This window comes from Phocoena sinus, chromosome 13 (assembly GCF_008692025.1).
Source record: "Phocoena sinus isolate mPhoSin1 chromosome 13, mPhoSin1.pri, whole genome shotgun sequence".
Classification (NCBI taxonomy): Eukaryota; Metazoa; Chordata; class Mammalia; order Artiodactyla; family Phocoenidae; genus Phocoena; species Phocoena sinus.
Window position 1 is genome coordinate 7,467,182 of NC_045775.1, and position 17,507 is coordinate 7,484,688.

General features: G+C 46.6%; 1 protein-coding gene across 3 annotated transcripts in view; it reads right to left on the minus strand.

Moving 5' to 3' along the window:
- Positions 1–6,595: 6,595 nt before the first annotated feature.
- NOL10 (nucleolar protein 10) overlaps positions 6,596–17,507 on the minus strand; it is an 88,516-nt gene continuing 77,604 nt past the window's right edge. For 2 of the 3 annotated variants that reach the window (XR_004352939.1, XM_032653309.1), the window contains 2 exons: positions 13,330–13,432; positions 6,596–7,417 (listed from right to left, as the gene is read on the minus strand). Coding sequence is in view for 1 of the 3 variants with exons in the window: in XM_032653309.1 (XP_032509200.1) it covers positions 7,298–7,417; positions 13,330–13,432 (223 nt within the window). In the remaining 2 variants the exon portion in view is untranslated. The remainder of the gene's footprint in view (positions 7,418–13,329; positions 13,433–17,507) is intronic. The other variant, XR_004352938.1, reaches the window with a different exon arrangement.

Sequence of the window (17,507 nt, forward strand, 5' to 3'; positions counted from 1 at the left end):
AACCCAGCACCGTCAGAGAATAACAACTTCCTCCTCAATTAAGATGTGTGTGTGTGTGTATGTGTGCGCGCGCATAGACAGGAAAACTGGGAGTGTGTGGGTGATTTCCAGCCCCTGCAGGACAGCTGGGCAGCAGGACGCCCCACAAACACCCTGAGCTGTGTCCTTCCTGAAACCTGACTCCAGGCCCATCATATCTTTAAGGGCAAGGACGGAACGTCTTCTAATACATTTCCATTCACCCAGGATGCGCTCATGATAAAGGTTACACGTCTTGAGTAGAAGGCGGCACCCTAACTCCCAAGAGAATTCATTCTACTGTCACAGACTTTTTATTGCATCATTTTGGAAAATTTACATGTGGATAAAACATGAATTTCTGGAATAAAAATTATTAGGACTGGAATTTCCCCTACGTGTTCAAAAAGGTGTGTGGTACCCTAAATCAAGCCACTTATATAGGCCTTAATAGAAGGCCACTCCAAATATAAGGCAACTCCCTGTTTTCCCAAAAAGAAGAAAAAAATTTATGCCAACTTGGACAGGGATGTCGAGGAAATAATCAAGTATCTACTTATAGTATTTATTTATACATATACTTTTTCTAATACTTTGCTGTCCTCTTTCAAAGTTCTGAGAAGAATTCAGTCACTTCAAGACCCAACACGTTAATTTACTTTGGACTTTTCTTGGATTAAAATACATTACTTTTAGTATTCTCAGTGCAGATGAGAGATGAGTTTTCTATCAGATAAGAAATATGGAGGCAGGTCTTTTACAAAGAGAATGGTTATGTAACTACATCATCTACATTTGCTTAAAAACAATGACAGCATAAACTCTAGGATTTTGGTTCAACTTCATGGCTACATAGGTAATACGAGGTTTAAAAGTCATTTCAAAACCAAAATCAATCAAAAAACAACCAGATTTTTAATGCATCAAGAGTTTACCTAAGAACCATAAAATCTTTTAAATTTTCTTATAAAACCACCCAAACTGCTCCTCTATAAAATCTATTTTGCATTTAATTTATGCTGAAGATAGAGCTTTGAAAAAAAGAAAAGTCACGGAAATACTCATCTTGTGCATTCAGTCAAAAAAAAATTCTCATGGAAGCTCCAGCAAAATGTCTCACTACACAATTTATCACTATTAGAAGTTACAGCAACAATTACAGGTTTGGGGGACAAACTTTAGGGGGTTTTGCCAACATGCTCCTGGAGCATGAAGACAAACCCATCTGTTAGGGTAGGTGGCAATTTCCAACTCGGCGCTGGAGCCATCATTACTGGGTCATGTAACCAATTTAATAGGTGGGAACTTATTTGGGGGAGGATGGTGGGGTAAAGGAAGTGTAATAGGACAGAACAGAAAAATGCCAGCCTGCTTTATATACTGGGAGGTACAGTTTGTAACACTTTTGATACACGTGTTCTGGGTCACAGTGTCAAATGTATTTCTTACTGTGGGACACGGTAAAAAAATTTTTTTTGAAAAACACTGAGGTAGGATTCTGGAAACTCAGAGAGGCAATAAAATCCGAGGAAACGCAAAAGCAGAACCCAGACTTCTCAACTCTCACGTCCTGTGTTTTATTACTCTGAGGAAGCAATTGGTGTTCTACAAAGATGCTCACGGGGGGTGGAGGGGCAGGAAGGAGAGAAAGGAACGGGATGGACAGTTCCTGGGGATTAAGAGATTCAGCCAGAACAAAGGGTTCTGAATCAAGGGTGAGCTTGTGTAAGCACAGAAGTTCAAGACACGGTGAGCGGGGCAAGAAGCTCACCTTGGCCCAATGAGAAAACAGAAGGTATTAGAAGAGAGCGTCTACCTGCCTCCCTGTCACCTATCTGAACCCCAGTGGCCTCTGCCCGTGTGTCTGTGTGAGGTGGGTGTCTCTCTGCACTCTATCCCATTCCCTCTCAGGCTAGTGTGTGGGCGCTAAAATTTGTCTACAGATTCTTTCTAGGGTTGTCAAATCTAGCAAAAAAAAAATACAGATCATCACATTTGATTTTGAGATGAATGATTTGTTAAATCTAAGTATGCCCCATGTAATATTTGGGACATACCTATACTAACAAGTTATGTTTATCTGAAATTTAAATGTAATTGGGTGCCCTGTATTTTATCTGGCAACCCTACGGGATACTCCCTCCACTCAAAAGATGGTACCCAATTCCTCTCCCACTGTGAGTGGGCTGTACTTAGTGACTCACTTGTAACAAATCAAAGAAAGGGTAAGTGATGATGTGCCACCCCTGACACCAGGTCATAAAAGGCACAGTGGCTTCTGTCTTGGTCTCTCTTGCTGTCTGGGATCCCTTGCTCTGGGGGAGGGAGGACACTCGAGCAGCCCTATGGAGAGGCCCATGGGGCACGGAACTGAGGCCTTCTGCCCACAGCCATGTGTGTGAGATTGGAAGAGGGATCCTCTGGGCCCAGTCAAGACTTTAGATGACTGTGGCCTTGGCGGACGTCTTGATTGTATCTTCACGAGAGACCAGGAGTCAGAACCACCCAGCAAAGCTGCTCCTGAATTCCTGATCCACTGAGGCTGTTGGATAACTGTTACGTTAAGCCACTGTTTTGGGGCAATTACACGGCAATGACAACTGCTGTACCTACTAGTGGGTATCACTCCAGTAGCTGTCCCGCCTCTCTGACGTCACCATTTCCTTTCCCTGGCTTATTTCCAGTGGTGTGCAGTCATGCTGGATCTCTCCCGTTTTAAAGAAAACTCTCTCTTGATCTCACATCTTCTGTTCCCCTGTATTCCCAAACTCCTGCCAACTGCTGTCTGTAGTCACTTCTTCTGACTCCTTTTTTCCTCTTCTTTCCTGAACTATTCAATTAGGCCTTTCAGCTCTGTAAAAGCTCTCGTCAAGTGAGAATCATCCCTCTGCTATTCAACCCCAAATCTGATCTTCTGTCCTCATCTAACTTGACTCAACTATTCATTTGATAAATACTTATTAAGTAGCTACTATGTAACCAGGCATTGTACTAGGTGCTGGATATACAGCAGTAAACAAAACAGACCAGAAAAGAAAAGAAAAAACAATCTCCCTAACCTTATGGAAGGCACTTGTGGCGTGGGGTGGAGGATGGGATAAACAATAAACAAGTAAAGCGCTACGAATATTTCTTGTAAAATGAAACGATGTCTGGGATCAAAACACTTCAAAACAAAGGGCCAATGGACAGGAGTAAAGAGGAAACAGGATGAGCTTCTGTGGTTAATTACTGAAGCTGGATGATGAATGCGTACATGGAAGCTCATTAAACTGTTCTCCACTTTGGTTTGTGTTTGAAATTCTCCATAGTAATAAGTTTGTTTGTTTTTCTTCTCTTTTAAAGCACATTGTGGTGGGTATCGGTGCTGGGAGCAGGGGTGGGACAATTCTGCACAGGGTGGTCGTGACCTGAAAGGTGAGACAGACATGCCGTGGGCCGAAGAGAGAGCACTCCAGGCAGAGGAAATGGCAGCTGCGGAGGCCCTGGCTTAAGAGAACACTCTGTGTGTTCCAGAAACAGCATCACGTGGTGACGGGGAGTAACTGAAGGGGGTGCAGAGGGGCCGGACCGCACCACGCCGTGGAGGCTCTGAGGACCCGGTTGTTTGCTCTGAGGGCAGCCCCTGCAGGGTTCTGAGGAGAAGGGACCTGATCGGATCTAGTCTGAGTGGAATCCGTCCTCACCCCCTCAGTCCCACACCAGCTTGGCTGGGGCCCAGCACTGGGGCCGCGGCCTCCTCTCCCCATCATGCAGCGCCGCCAGCCCAGCCCAAATCCTGCCAACGCACCTTCAAAACAAATCAGGTCCCACCACCGCGTCCGCCCCGTCCAGGCCCGCCCAAGTCACCCAAGGGCCTCAGCGCTTCTGCCCATTCTTCTCGTGGCAGCTGGAGGATAAGTGAGGCAGGTCTTTCATGAGGTGGAAACCCGTACGACTGTCTTAGGAACTTTAATCATTTCAGTGGCAGGCATAATAAGACGTCCATGAATGGTACTTGAACAGCACGTTATAGTATGAGGAACCCATATAGCACGATTCGTTGGGATCGTGGTAGGTATGGTAATAGTACACAGCTGTTCACAGACATTTAAAAGGATATACCTTCGGGCTTCCCTGGTGGCGCAGTGGTTGGGAGTCCGCCTGCCGATGCAGGGGACGCGGGTTCGTGCCCCGGTCCGGGAGGATCCCACGTGCCGCGGGGCGGCTGGGCCCGTGGGCCATGGCCGCTGGGCCTGTGCGTCCGGAGCCTGTGCTCCGCAGCGGGGGAGGCCGCAGCGGTGAGAGGCCCGCGTACCGCAAAAAAAAAAAAAAAAAAAGGATATACCTTCTACTGTTCGTCGTTATGGATTAGTTGGGAATTTGTTATCATGGGTACATGTGACTGATGAAACAATTCTGTTTCTTATGACTTTAATTGAAGTATAACATGACACAGAAAAGTGTACAAGTCATGAGAGTAGCTCAGCTCCCAGGTTAAGGACTGGAATCAACCAGGTGCTATAGATGCCCCATCATGTCCCCCTTCAACCACTTTCCCCTCTCTCCAAAAGTAACCACTGCCCCAGCTGCTGGAAGCAACTTTCTTTTAATAGTTGGACCCAAAATAAAAAATATTAGGCATCAGGTCGAGGGTGTCAGAGAACGAAGGGGATCTGGTACAGGCAGGCTTAGAGAAGTCATGACTCGGTAACCACAGGGTGGTCCTGAGGTAAAACCCACGCCCCCAGCTTTAGGCTGGGCCTCTCCTACTGGCTCAGGAACCCCCTGCCCTGGAGAAGCACGGCCACATCATCGGGCTGCTGAGGAAGCTATCAGAAACACAGGGAAACTATGGAAAATGAAACTCCAAGAAAGAAATGGGGGGATTGTAGCAGGTGCTTCAGGAATCGCCACCCTGAAGAGGTGGGCCTGTTTAGGGGGTCGCTAGGGGAACAGCAGGGCCTGGAGGATGTGCTCTGCAGCTTTCTATCTATCCAGCAAGTTTTTCTCGAATGTCCCTCACAGCTTCAGCTCAGGCCTTCCATCTGCCCTTTCAGGACTCCCCCAGAACAAAAGCTGAGGGGCACCTCGCTCTAGGAAAATCTTGATATTAAAGAATACGTTGCGGGACTTCCCTGGTGGTCCAGTGGTTAAGAATCCACCTTGCAGTGCAGGGGACGTGGGTTCAATCCCTGGCCAGGGAACTAAGATCCCACATGCCACGGAGCAACTAAGCCTGCGTGCCACAACTACGGAGCCCACGCGCTCTGGAGCCTGCACGCCACAATTAGAGAGAAACCCGCACGCCACGACTAAGACCCGACACAGCCAAAAATAAATCAATAAATGAATGAATAAAAAAAAAAAGTAAAAAAAAAAAATATGCTGAGTTCAGAGGGGCGCGTGCGCAGAGGGGAGGGGCGTGGCTGCTGAGCGAGCACGTCATCCAGCACTCCCGGACCCGTGCGAGGTGCGCGTGCACGTACGGGCCGCATTCGCTCCTCACCGAAATGAAGCGTCAGGCCCGCTTACAGGAGGAAACGAGACTCAGAGAAGTTACGGTCAGTGGGTACGGAACTGGTAGCAACAGGCCTGGGACCCCACCCTGGGTCAGGCCGGCCCCGCTGCCAGCGTCCCAAGCATCCAGAATGGGTCCACACCATCCTCCTGGCCCTGGCGATGCTCCGGACTCAGACAAGCCCTAGCTTCACAGGGCGAATGAGGCCCCTCTGCCAGCTGCAGCACTGCTTCTGGAATCTGGCACACGGTATACTGGCACCCCACGTCACACGGAGGGCCCCAAAGAAGGAAAAGGGGGCCCGGGAAGGCCAGGTGTATGTACAGAAGAGCCTGACTCCAGGAAACAGGTCTGGAGCACAACCCTCAACCCCTGGGGACAAACTCCAGTTGGCAGTGTCCTTTAAGTTCTTCTCAAACTCCCAGCTCCTGAAGACAGCAGCGTGGGAGACAGAAAAGCGAGCCACAGAGAGCTGAAGCCCCGTGCATAGCTTAGCGGACGAGCTGAGAAAGGAAAGTACCAAACAGGTGCGGGACCCTCTGGTATCACAACACAATTTGGGTTGGCTGCCCATGTAACCAGAGTCTCTTTCTGGTGACCGTGTCTGTCACACACACACACACACACACACACGCGCGCGTGCGCGCACGCCTACTCTCTCAGACCACAGAGGTAACAGTGTGACCCATGCCGTTCCCTGCCTGGGGGAGCAGGCCAGTCTGCACAGAAGCGGAGATATAACGGGGAGGGGGTATAGGAAGAGAAGAGGGGAGACCTGAGCAAACAGGAGTCATGTTGAAACAGGAGGGAGAAAAGAAAGGAGGGCAGACGGGCCTGAGTTTGGAAGGCCTGGATCCAGGTGTCCCGAGGCAGCTAAAGGCTCGACAGCCTGGCTGTGTTAATTAACGCCTTTGCCTCTTGGCTCACAGCATTTCAAGTTAGATTCCATCATTTACAATCCAAAGAGTCACTATCCCAGTTGTACATAAAGAAATGCATCTCCAAAATCACATCCATACACAAAAAACTAAGGAAACCAAAGTTATTTTTCAAATTAACTCAAGGAATGGGTCTCTCTCCAAGAAGCTGTTCAAATGAAAGCATTTATTTTTATAAACATTTTCTCCAGCCAGTATGTCTCTAATTACACTTAAGAAACAGAATAATAAAAAAAAAATCTGTATTTAATCTTGTGCCAAGTTAAAAGAATATCCAGTAGCTTCCACTTCTTGTTTTAGACTGTTATTACCATTACTTTATATTCTCTTGGTATAAAAATATATTTTAAAAAATCCCAAACTAACACATAAACAAGCAACACAGCTACCAGCATATCCTTATAAACATAAACACGACCGACGCTCACAAGTCAGGCAAGACAGGAATGGCATCTCGGGGTGGTTGACTCATGGATGGTGGCAGGCAGTGCAAGAAAGTTTCTGGAAGACCGTTAGTCCTGGTTTTCAGCACAAGAGAACCTCTCATGTCACGGTGCACGTTTCACAATATTCAAAACCAACCACCTCGCTTACTTGATTAAAACCGGGGAAAGGGACAATGTGCTCGGGGAGCCCTGGGGGTGCCGCATGGCCAGCGGGCGCAGCCCCGCAGTCTGACCAGAGGCCTGGGACCGGCTGCCAGACGTCGACCCCTGCAGACGCAGCGAGGGTTTCCGCGGGGCTCCGGGAGCGTGCGTCCCCGGCGCAGACAACACCCTCTAATGATGGTCAAGCAGGGGAGGCAAGCTCCTCCAAACCACGTGTGGGATCGGTGCCAGACTCAGTGGCACGGCCGTCCTCGCCTGGGCCTGGACGTCAGGTGACCGGCCGAACGGCGGAGGGTCTTCCTCTCTTGTCGGTGCAGTTTCACCGCCTCCTGCTGCTGCTTCTGCTGTTCCGACTAAAAGAGAAGATTAAATGAGGAGAGAGAAAGAGAAAGGGAAGGCCAACACCCCTTTTCTGTGGCCGTCAGAACGCCAACAGCACAACCACCAACCACTGCCCTGCTCCGGCAGGGACAGCAGGACGAGGGCCAACCTTTACGGTCATTGTGAAACCTGAAACCCTAAACCCCTGGGTAAGAGAACGGCCTTGACACACGGGTCTAAACCACACAGTCTGAGGCTGGCTTTCCAACTCCCCACACAACACGGCCCCTCCCAGGAGAGCCAATTTTAAGAGGACGCTATTGCTTTCAACATGTCCACGACTTCTCACGTAGAACTGTCTTTCGTTTACAAGCCAGAGACATTCATTAGTTTACTCAGACTGTCTTAAAGACACAAAAGTACTTCTGTGTCCTGAAAGCGTATAATAACCCACCCATGATTAAGCGTTCAGTCTCCAGAGCTGGTTCCAAAGAGTTTTTGGCTATTTCCAGAAAGTCAAACTCCCCTTGAAAGGCAGAGATCTACCATTAAATGCTGATAAAGGCTCGGCAGACACGTCAGTCGCAAGTTCATGGCTGGAACGGGCGCGTGGGTTCTAGGCGGGCTGCTTGAAAGGCACCGTTCTCAGCACCCAGGCGAGAGCCAGACCTCCTCCAAACAGTTTCACTACGTTTAGCAGAAATTCTTAAAAGAGAGGAGTTTCAACGCAGAGTCCGCAATGAAGTAAGGGCTACAGCGTTTTAAAAACACTTCTGGTGGTTTGGGTAATACAAACTCCTCACCATGAAGCTCAAAACAAAAAATCTTAGCCGGTGGGACTGACAGAAGGTAACTGTGAAAGCAGGGCAGGGACAAATTTTTAAAGGTTGAAAAACACTGCCTTATAGATACCTACGTACGCAGCCTGCCTGCCTGTGACCTGTATTTTCCATGCACCTGAAAATACTATTTGTATTTTAGTCTTGAAGAGAAAGTCCCTGTGTTCACTTCCAGCTGGTATCATTCAATATTTTAAAGAGTTGGAAGGTGAGGGAATCGTGAGAAAGGAAAGCAATTTATAAGACCAAAAAGAGATGAATCGCCCCTATTCTAGGAGACCCTTAGAGATTCCGAATAATTATTTAAGTTCTTTTTCTGACTATTACCATTTTTGCAAAGCCTTTTCACAATAAAGCCTGCCCTGTGTACTCCTCCCCTTGGCTCTACCTTGGCCCCGTCCCAGGTCGGGGTGCCGTCCGCACCCCACGGGCCCCTCACTGCAGGGGAGGAGCCTCCAGCCACAGGACTTTTTAAAAATAAAAACAGTATGTAGTCTTCTGCTAACTAGAACTTTTCAATAACTTTCCACGGCTCTTAGGATTGAGGTTAAAATTGAACATGACCTACTCACCAGGCCCCACAGGACAACTCTACACGTCTTTCTAGTTACACCCAAAGCCACAGTTCCCCTCCCCAAGATGGCTGTTTCGCACGCATAGGCGCCTTCAGATCCCCGAGCGCGCCTGGAACCCTGCCTGCCCCACCCAGGCTCTGACCTGACTCTAAGATCCAGCCTGTCCCTCACTCATCTGCCCCACACTCCATGGTCCAGGCCAGGTCCCTGACACTCACAGCCCCGGGCCTCCCTGGGAGCACGTCCCACATTACAGTGATGTGACTGTGTGTGTATCCCCCTGTATAGCCTGAGGACTGTGGTGGCAAAGACCAAGTCTGTCTTGTTCTGTGTATCCCCAGAATGTGGCACAGAGCAGGTATTTGATACACATTTGTTAACGGAAAAGTCAGAAACCCCGAGGGAAACTGCATACTCCCTAGCAGACCAAATAACGGTGTCATCAAGACCCCTGTGAAGTCAGTGAATTTGTTTTTGCATGTTAAAAAGTATCCCTAGGGCTTCCCTGGTGGCACAGTGGTTAAGAATCCACCTGACAATGCAGGCGACACAGGTTCGAGCCCTGGTCCGGGAAGATCCCACATGCCGCGGAGCAACTAAGCCCGTGCACCACGACTACTGAGCCTGAGCTCTAGAGCCCACGAGTCACAACTAGTGAGCCTTCATGCCGCAACTACTGAAGCCCGTGCACCTAGAGCCCGGCTCCGCACAACAGGAGAAGCCACCGCGATGAGAAGCCCGCACACTGCAACGAGAAGCCCGCACACTGCAACAAAGAGTAGCCCCCAGTCACTGCAACTAGAGAAAGCCCACACGCAGCAACAAAGACCCAACGCAGCCAAAAATAAATAAATATATTTATTTTTTAAAAAAAGTATCCCTAAAAAAAGTGCTTCTTGTCCAAATAACTTTGGGAAAATAAAATAAAGATGAACAAGGTGTTCTGGGTGGGGCTTTTAAGTCAGGTGCTGTTATGCGTCTCTAATACAGACATCAGTAGTAGATTTCCCTTATGTGTCCAGTGGCAAAGCCCCTTTCCACGAAGCCCTGCCCACTGGTTCCCACAAGGCAGGAGCCTAAGCAGGAGCTCATATGCAAGAGCGATCGTCCTGCAGACAAACCCCTGTCCAGAAAAACCTCTCATCAGCCCCCTTCTGAAAAGAGGCTGTATTTGGAAGACGTCGCCACCATGTGACCCATTTGCTATGACTGAAGAGCCAACTAGCTCACTCCCCTCCTTGTTCCTGTCCCGACTCCCTCCCCTACAGCCACAGCAGCCCTGTCACAGAGACAGGGGAGGATGAACACAAACCCACACCCTCGTACTAGCAGCGGCCTAGGGCCCCTGAGGGACTGAACTACAGGACATTTGAAACAGGATCTGGGACCTAATCCCAGTTTTGCCACCTCACAATTTTAAATAATATTAAAGCATAGGTTTTCTCCCTCAATTTGATTCACATATGAAAATACTGGGAAAACTCGAGATCTTACCTGACTATATTGTACCCCTAGTATAAAACGATCTGTATAAACAAATATACAAACAATTCCCTAAATATTCTTAAGTAAAACTAAGACTTAATAGTTAAAATTCTGTTAGCCAAATGATAAAACAGGCATAAGCCAAACACCAATTGATGCATCCCCGAGAATAGTTTCCAAGCCTCTGCTGGACTCAACCACGAGGCTGTGTTAAGTACTTTTTACTCAGTGTTGCTTTTGTTTTCAGGGGGAAAAACACCCAAGAAAATCAGAACCATCTTATTTTCACTTTACCACGAATTACAACCTGATATTCAACTCAGTACCTTCCAATTAAGGGGAAAAAGTGGGAAAGGAGTGGGCATGCATCCTCCTTGAAGCTCACTCCATGCCACAGAGGGAGCGCAGGGCCAGGGCAGCCGCGAGCCAGAGGTCCTCCCACAGCTGCCGTGCGCCTGATGCCCCCTCGGCCTCTTGGACTTCAGGGGGAATCGGGAAATGTTTGACGGTACACAGAGAATTTCTAAGAAACTAGGTGCAGGCACAGTTAGTTCACCTGAACACAGAGCCAGTTTTGGCTTATTTAAATGAGAAGTGTAAGAGTGCAAATTTGCTCTAAATGGAGGCAAATTTAACTGAAAAGCTTCTTACACTTATAATAAAGATGTTCTGAGGTGGGGTGGGAGGAGGGGGGACTTGGAGAAAGGTGGTCAAAAGATACAAACTTCCAGTTAGCTAACACTGCTGTATTATATTACACACATGAAAGTGTTAAGACAGTAAATCCTAAGAGTTCTCATCACAAGGAAAAAACAACTTTTCTTCTTTTTTTTGCTTTTTCTTTTTATTGTATCTAATACAATGGATAATGGATGGTAACTAAGAAAAAAAATGTCCTTATCATTTGCCAAGCCTCCTGATGACACCAAGAGAACTGTCAAAGAATCAGAGATTAATGGGAGAGGATGTGAACAGACATTTCTCCAAAGAAAATATACAAATGGCCAATAAGCACATTAAAAGATGCTCTACCCTCATTAGTCACCAGGAAAATGTAAATCAAAACCATAATGAGATACCACTTCACACCCACTAGGATGGCAACAATAAAAAAGACGAACAATAACAAGTGTTGGCAAGGAAGGGGATAAAATGCACTGTGGGTGGGAATGTAGAATGGTGCCACCGCTTTGGGAAACAGTCTAGCCGTTCCTCAAAAAGTTAAACAGTTATCATATGGCCCAGCAACTCCATTCCTAGGTATATACCCAAGAGCAATAAAAACATGAGTCCGTGCAGAAACATAGGCCTGAATTTTCACAACAGCATTATTCATAATAACAACAAAAAAAAACCCAACCCAAGTGTCCATCAACAGATTAAAGGATAAGCAAAATGTGGTATATCCACACAATGAAATATCAGTCATAAAGAGGAATGAAGTTCTTACACACGCTACAACATGGATTAATCTTTAAAACATGCTAAGGTGAAAGAAGCTGGTCGCAAAAGAAAACATGTTGTATGATTCTATTTATATACAGTGTCTAGAACAGGCAAATCCCTAGGCAGGGGAGATGTGAGTACGGGGTGATTGCACACGGGGTTTCCTTCTGGGGCGATGAGGATGTTCCAGATTTAGACAGTGGTAATGAACACCCAACTTGGTGAATATACTAAAACCTCTGAACTGTATGTACACTTTAAAAGGATGAATTTTATGATATGTGAATTAGAACTCAATTTTAAAAAAGAATCAGAGGAGGAGTCTTTGTCACTCCTTCCCTCTTGGAGACAATGTATATTAAGGAAGATTGACTAAATGAGAAAAAAAAATTGACAAATAAAACCATGTAGCAAAAATAGAAATGAAGTTTTCCCTCTCCTGAGAACAAAGAAAAATAAAGGGAACAGTGAACAGGCTAGAGAAGAAACATAACCTGGCTGAAAGAGTTAATCAATCCTAGTTTTATTTTAACTGTTACTAATCTGTAGTGTCTGTAGTTAGATCTGTCCTTCACAAAGCTAACCTGTCACCCCTAATCCTGTGTAATTTACATTCTACACCTGGTATTTGCTCCCCCTGTAATCTCTTGTAGCAAATCACCCCTTGTAGCCGCTTGCACTTCAGAAAGGAGGTCACAGACCGATAACCCAGAGACTAACGGACCCAATTACCGGGCTGCTGGACCCAATTACCGGTTGCCTGACTCCAGTGGGGACTGTCTTGAAATAATGCAAGAAGAAGAAGAATGTAAGACCTTCACCATTTTGACCCTTATCACGCACTTCGGACTGCGAACTCCCCTATAAGAATCCCTGTAACTCCCCGGGAAGGGGGGGCACAGTTCTTGAGGCGCTAGCCTATTGTGTCTTCCCTTTGCCTGGCAAAGAAAATAAAAAGCCTCTCCACTCCTTATCTTCCAAACCTCTGTATTTGTATTCGGCATCGGTGCGCAGGGAGCCAAGACTTGGCAAGAGCTTCACCCATGAGTTCCTAGCAAATATTTAAAGCAGCTTATTCCTCCTTCAATGGGTACCAGGCATCATCAAAGCCGGCTGAAGAAATGACTGTTATAAGTCAGTTCAGAATAACGTACTACCGACAGAAACTACCTACCCTGGACAAGCTGATCTTACTGCCATGAACACATCAGAACTCACCAGTTCTTGATCTCCTTTAAGTCCACGTGAGCCTGAACTATTCCATTATACCGCAGGAGGTCACGACTTGTGCTTTAGAAGGCCCTATTCAGGTGGTCCAGCCACCCAGAAACCACACGGCAGCTCCTCACCAACAGTACCAAGCCTGGGGTCACTGAGGCCCTGTCTCCCTCAGGACACCAGAAACACGCCAGCTCTGCCGAGGCCAAGCCGTGTGCTTGTGGCCCAGGACAGGTCCTGGCTGCAGGAAAAATGCCTGAAGAGAACACAGCTCCTCAACAGGGGAAAAGCCTGGGAAGGCAGCTCTGAGGTCACACACAACACTACTGGAGGCCTATTTTGCTTCTATAAATTAAAAAAGAACATTAAAAAGCAACTTACCTTCTTTAATGTAAATGTCAATTGTTTGCTGCCAACCGTGGTGTCCGATACACTCAATGTCCCATTTTTCGCTTCGAGTTTCAACCGGTCTTCAAGGGTTTTACTGCAGGAAATTTAAGAGAATGACATATTAATTAGCATTTTGTTTTGATTTACCATTTGAAACAAGTTTTAATTAGAACTGATCAAACGAAGAATGATCTTTCACAAATTTGGTAAAGACAGAAAATGGCATTCGTTTAATACAATCATGGAGAGAACTGCGGGCACTCAACCGTCATTACTCAGACTCAGCAGATCCCTAGTAGAAACGATGGCTGTCCCAGACACCCACTAATTTAATATTTTAAGTGGGGGTTCCACATATTTCAATGGTTGCTACTTATCTTACTAAATCACATTTCTGAAGCCAAAACGCAAAGGAGCAATATTTCTGAAGCCCGTAATTTACCGTAATAGTCAGGGGCACTTGCGCTGCTAAAGCATTTTATATGTAATCCACGCATGAGTTAGGTATGTGAGCATCTCGGCAACTCATTCACCTTCTACAAAGGACTCAACACAAAGGAAGCTCTCCAGGTCGAGCCACAGAGAAGTGCTATGAGAATTCTGATTTGTCCCTCACTCGGTCTTAGCTCATGGACCACACTCATCACCCACAGTATGACCAACTTGAAACGTGAATACTCGTCTAGACGATTACACAGAGGGAACAAAAGCAGTTACACTGAGGGTAAATTCTATCTGATCCAGCCCTATTCACTGCTACTTCTCCAGGTGTTTTCCTTTCAATTTCTTACCTGAATTACCCTTTCTGACACAATCTGCCCCAATTTCAATTTCATTTCATTTCTTGATCATGTTTCTAAGGTCTTTTTATAATCTTTGTCACTGTTATGGTTTGCTGTGCCCGGCAACTGATTGCCAGCTACAACAATCAAGACGTTAAATTTGAATTTTGTACCAGTTATACAACACTTCATTGAATGTTCTTATAATAATGTATTATTATAAAATCAGATCATTGTTAAGCTGGTTTAGAGGGAAAAAACAGAATTAAGCCTAAAGATAGACATTTTGAGTAAGTTTTTTTTTTTTTTTTTTTGCGGTACGCGGGCCTCTCACTGTGTGGCTTCTCCCGTTGTGGAGCACAGGCTCCGCGGCCATGGCTCACGGGCCCAGCCGCTCTGCGGCACGCGGGATCCTCCCGGACCGGGGCACGAACCCATGTCCCCTGCATCGGCAGGCGGACTCTCAACCACTGCGCCACCAGGGAAGCCCCTTGAGTAAGTTTTAAAGTTAGCTCTAGCCCTTCTAGAAAAGGCTAAAAGCAACACCCTCATATCCCTGGGATGAAACTAGGAGGGGAGAAGAGAGGGAACAAAAAACAAGAATATGGTTTTCTCTTCTATCGGTTCCTTCCTCAAAAAAAAGTAAATATACTTCCCTTTCCAATCCTCCTTTCACCAACTTAAAACTGTGCCCCCTTTTTAAAAGTTAATATGAAAAAACTTGGTTGAATTTAAAAGGGGGTGTGTGCACTGTGTGAAAGGGTCTTCTTTTTCCTGAAATATGATCTTCGTAACTAATTACTGAGTAGAACACAGCTCCTAAGTGATCCATTAGACAAAGTGATGCTCCTTTGAAATTCTGAAGCCAATGTTTGACGTTTACACCTTTGAAAGCCCTACCTCTAGTTTATGACTACTAGTTAGTACTAAACATACCTTCTTTACATGATTTGAGACGTAAACGTGGTTAGCATAAAAGTGGCACTGTTTTCTAAGCAATGTTATTAGGAAGCACTTTTAAAGTACTTTTCATCTTCAAGGTTCTTAACAGACTAACTAATTAATCCTTTCAACATCCCTGAGACAGAAGCGCTTATCCTCTATAGATGGCACAAAGGGAGGCACGATGTTCTCTGACTTGCCCCAGGCCACAGAAGGATTCAAGCCTAAAACCAGGACTCCACCTGAAGAATTCCTGGTTTCCAGGCGTGTGTCAGACCATGCCTGATTTATAAAGGTTTGCTCAGGAAATGTATCCACTAAGTATTCTAAATGACAAGCTTCCACATGACAAACTGAATGAGAAATTAAGGTTTGGTTTCGCCGTTTTTTCACTTGAGCAGAACTCAAGGGTGACGCGTAAACTGACTCCGGCACGCCTGTGACTCACGTCAGCTCTGCAAATTCCTCCAACCCTTCATTGCACTTTTGTTCTTTCCTTTCAGAGCTCCAAGTGCTGAGATTTTAAAGGTAACAGGAATCCTGAGTAAGTATGGAGCCACTGAGACAAGGTGGTACACAGAGAACACTAATTTGGGAAGAAAAAGACTTTTCAAGTAAACTGTGGGAAATGACTACTCTTTTCAGGGTGACCTATTTCCTGCAGGTACGGCAGAGAAGCTCTGATCTCCTCTCCGTGTACCTGGCCGGGCACCCGCAGAAACTTGTTCTGCCTCGGCTGCTTGGAGAGCCCTGAGCTATAGGAGGAGCCGTGGCACAGGATCAGACGCAGGGGCCGAGGTCAGAGGCTCCTGCAGTAAAGCAGGCCCCGCTTCCCTCCCTTTAAAGGCAGCGCGAGGAGAGCGGCTGTGAACCACCAGTCCCGAAGCCTGAATTCCCGAAGTGTGAATTTGCTCAGAGGGGATTGAAGACGCAGTCAGGCCCCTGAAAACTGTCTACTGTACCCTTAGAGGAAAAGGCAGAACCCCCCACCCCTGCCCGTCCTGCTCCCGTCCGCCCAGCGCTGGCCGGCCCTCCGTCCTGCTCCTCCTCCTGTCTAGGCTTCGGGTCGCGGGCCTCTGGCTGCTTTGTAACTGACGGTGAAGTTAAGAGGTTTAGGGAGAAAGTACCCCCCTGCCGGTCACAAGACGATCAAAACTCCCCCACATCTGCGGGGACTGCTGAGAAGACAGACATGGGCTGCAGAAGGTGGAAAGTGACAGGAATGACTCAGTATGGGATGGAGAGGGTATGGGGGGAAGAACGTACACGATCAGTGCGGCTGCATTAAAAGAATGAAGAAAAACGGGCATAAACTACGAGGGGAAAAAAATCAAATTAGATATTTATTAGATGGCCCAGGACAGCTGAATGATTTACTTCTTTGAGGCTTTAAAACACACACACACTAGTATCTATTTCCTTAATTAAAGCTAATTAAAAATAATGCTCCTTCACAGTTTTTAAATCACTCTGTGAGGAAAGGGAGGTAGGGGAGTGGAAGACATACCTAAAGGCACCTGCTTTAGTACAGCGTTGAGAAGAGCGAAATGAGCTTAACAGAAAGGAATCACCCCAGTCTACATCAAAGGGAGTAAGAAGAGAATGGAGAAACAGAAGTATTTAAAACTTAAGTACTTCGTTTTAAATATATAACTTTGATAAATATTTACATACACTGTCAAGGTTACTGGAAACTATTTCAGTGCTTTCAGTTTGCACTCGTGGCTTCAAAGCCTCTATCTCAGCAGATATAAGTTCAAGCAACCACGAGATCGGTTATCTCAACGTGCAGCTCAGTTAAAATTTTTAGAAGATCCCTGATATCCACTGTTGTTGCAAGTGTGGGGAAACAGGCACCCTGGCAAGAGGGCAAAGGGCCCAAAGCCCTTCTGGAGGCCGATCTGGCCAAACTGATCACACACCTCTTTTGGTCCAGCAAATTCCATCACTAGGTAAGGCAGTCTAAAGAAATTCTTGCGCATGTGTATGCATTTATAACTGTGAGAAAGGAAGAGAAAAACAAGAAACAACCTAAACATCCAAAATTAGATAGCATGGCCCATCCAACCTATGACATTTTTTTTTTTTTTTTTTTTTTTTTTTTGCGGTACGCGGGCCTCTCACTGTTGTGGCCTCTCCCGTTGCGGAGCACAGGCTCTGGACGCGCAGGCTCAGCGGCCATGGCTCACGGGCCCAGCCGCTCCGCGGCATGTGGGATCTTCCCGGACCGGGGCACGAACCCGTGTCCCCTGCATCGGCAGGCGGACTCCCAACCACTGCGCCACCAGGGAAGCCCTTCATGAAATATTTATGCAGCCATAAGGCAGACCTCCATGTATTTACCATGAAAAAATTTCAAAACTTATTGTTCAGTGAAAAGAACATGTGAAACAGCAACAAGGTTAGTGCGATCCTTTCATGTCAAAGGCAGAAAAGCTAGAACTG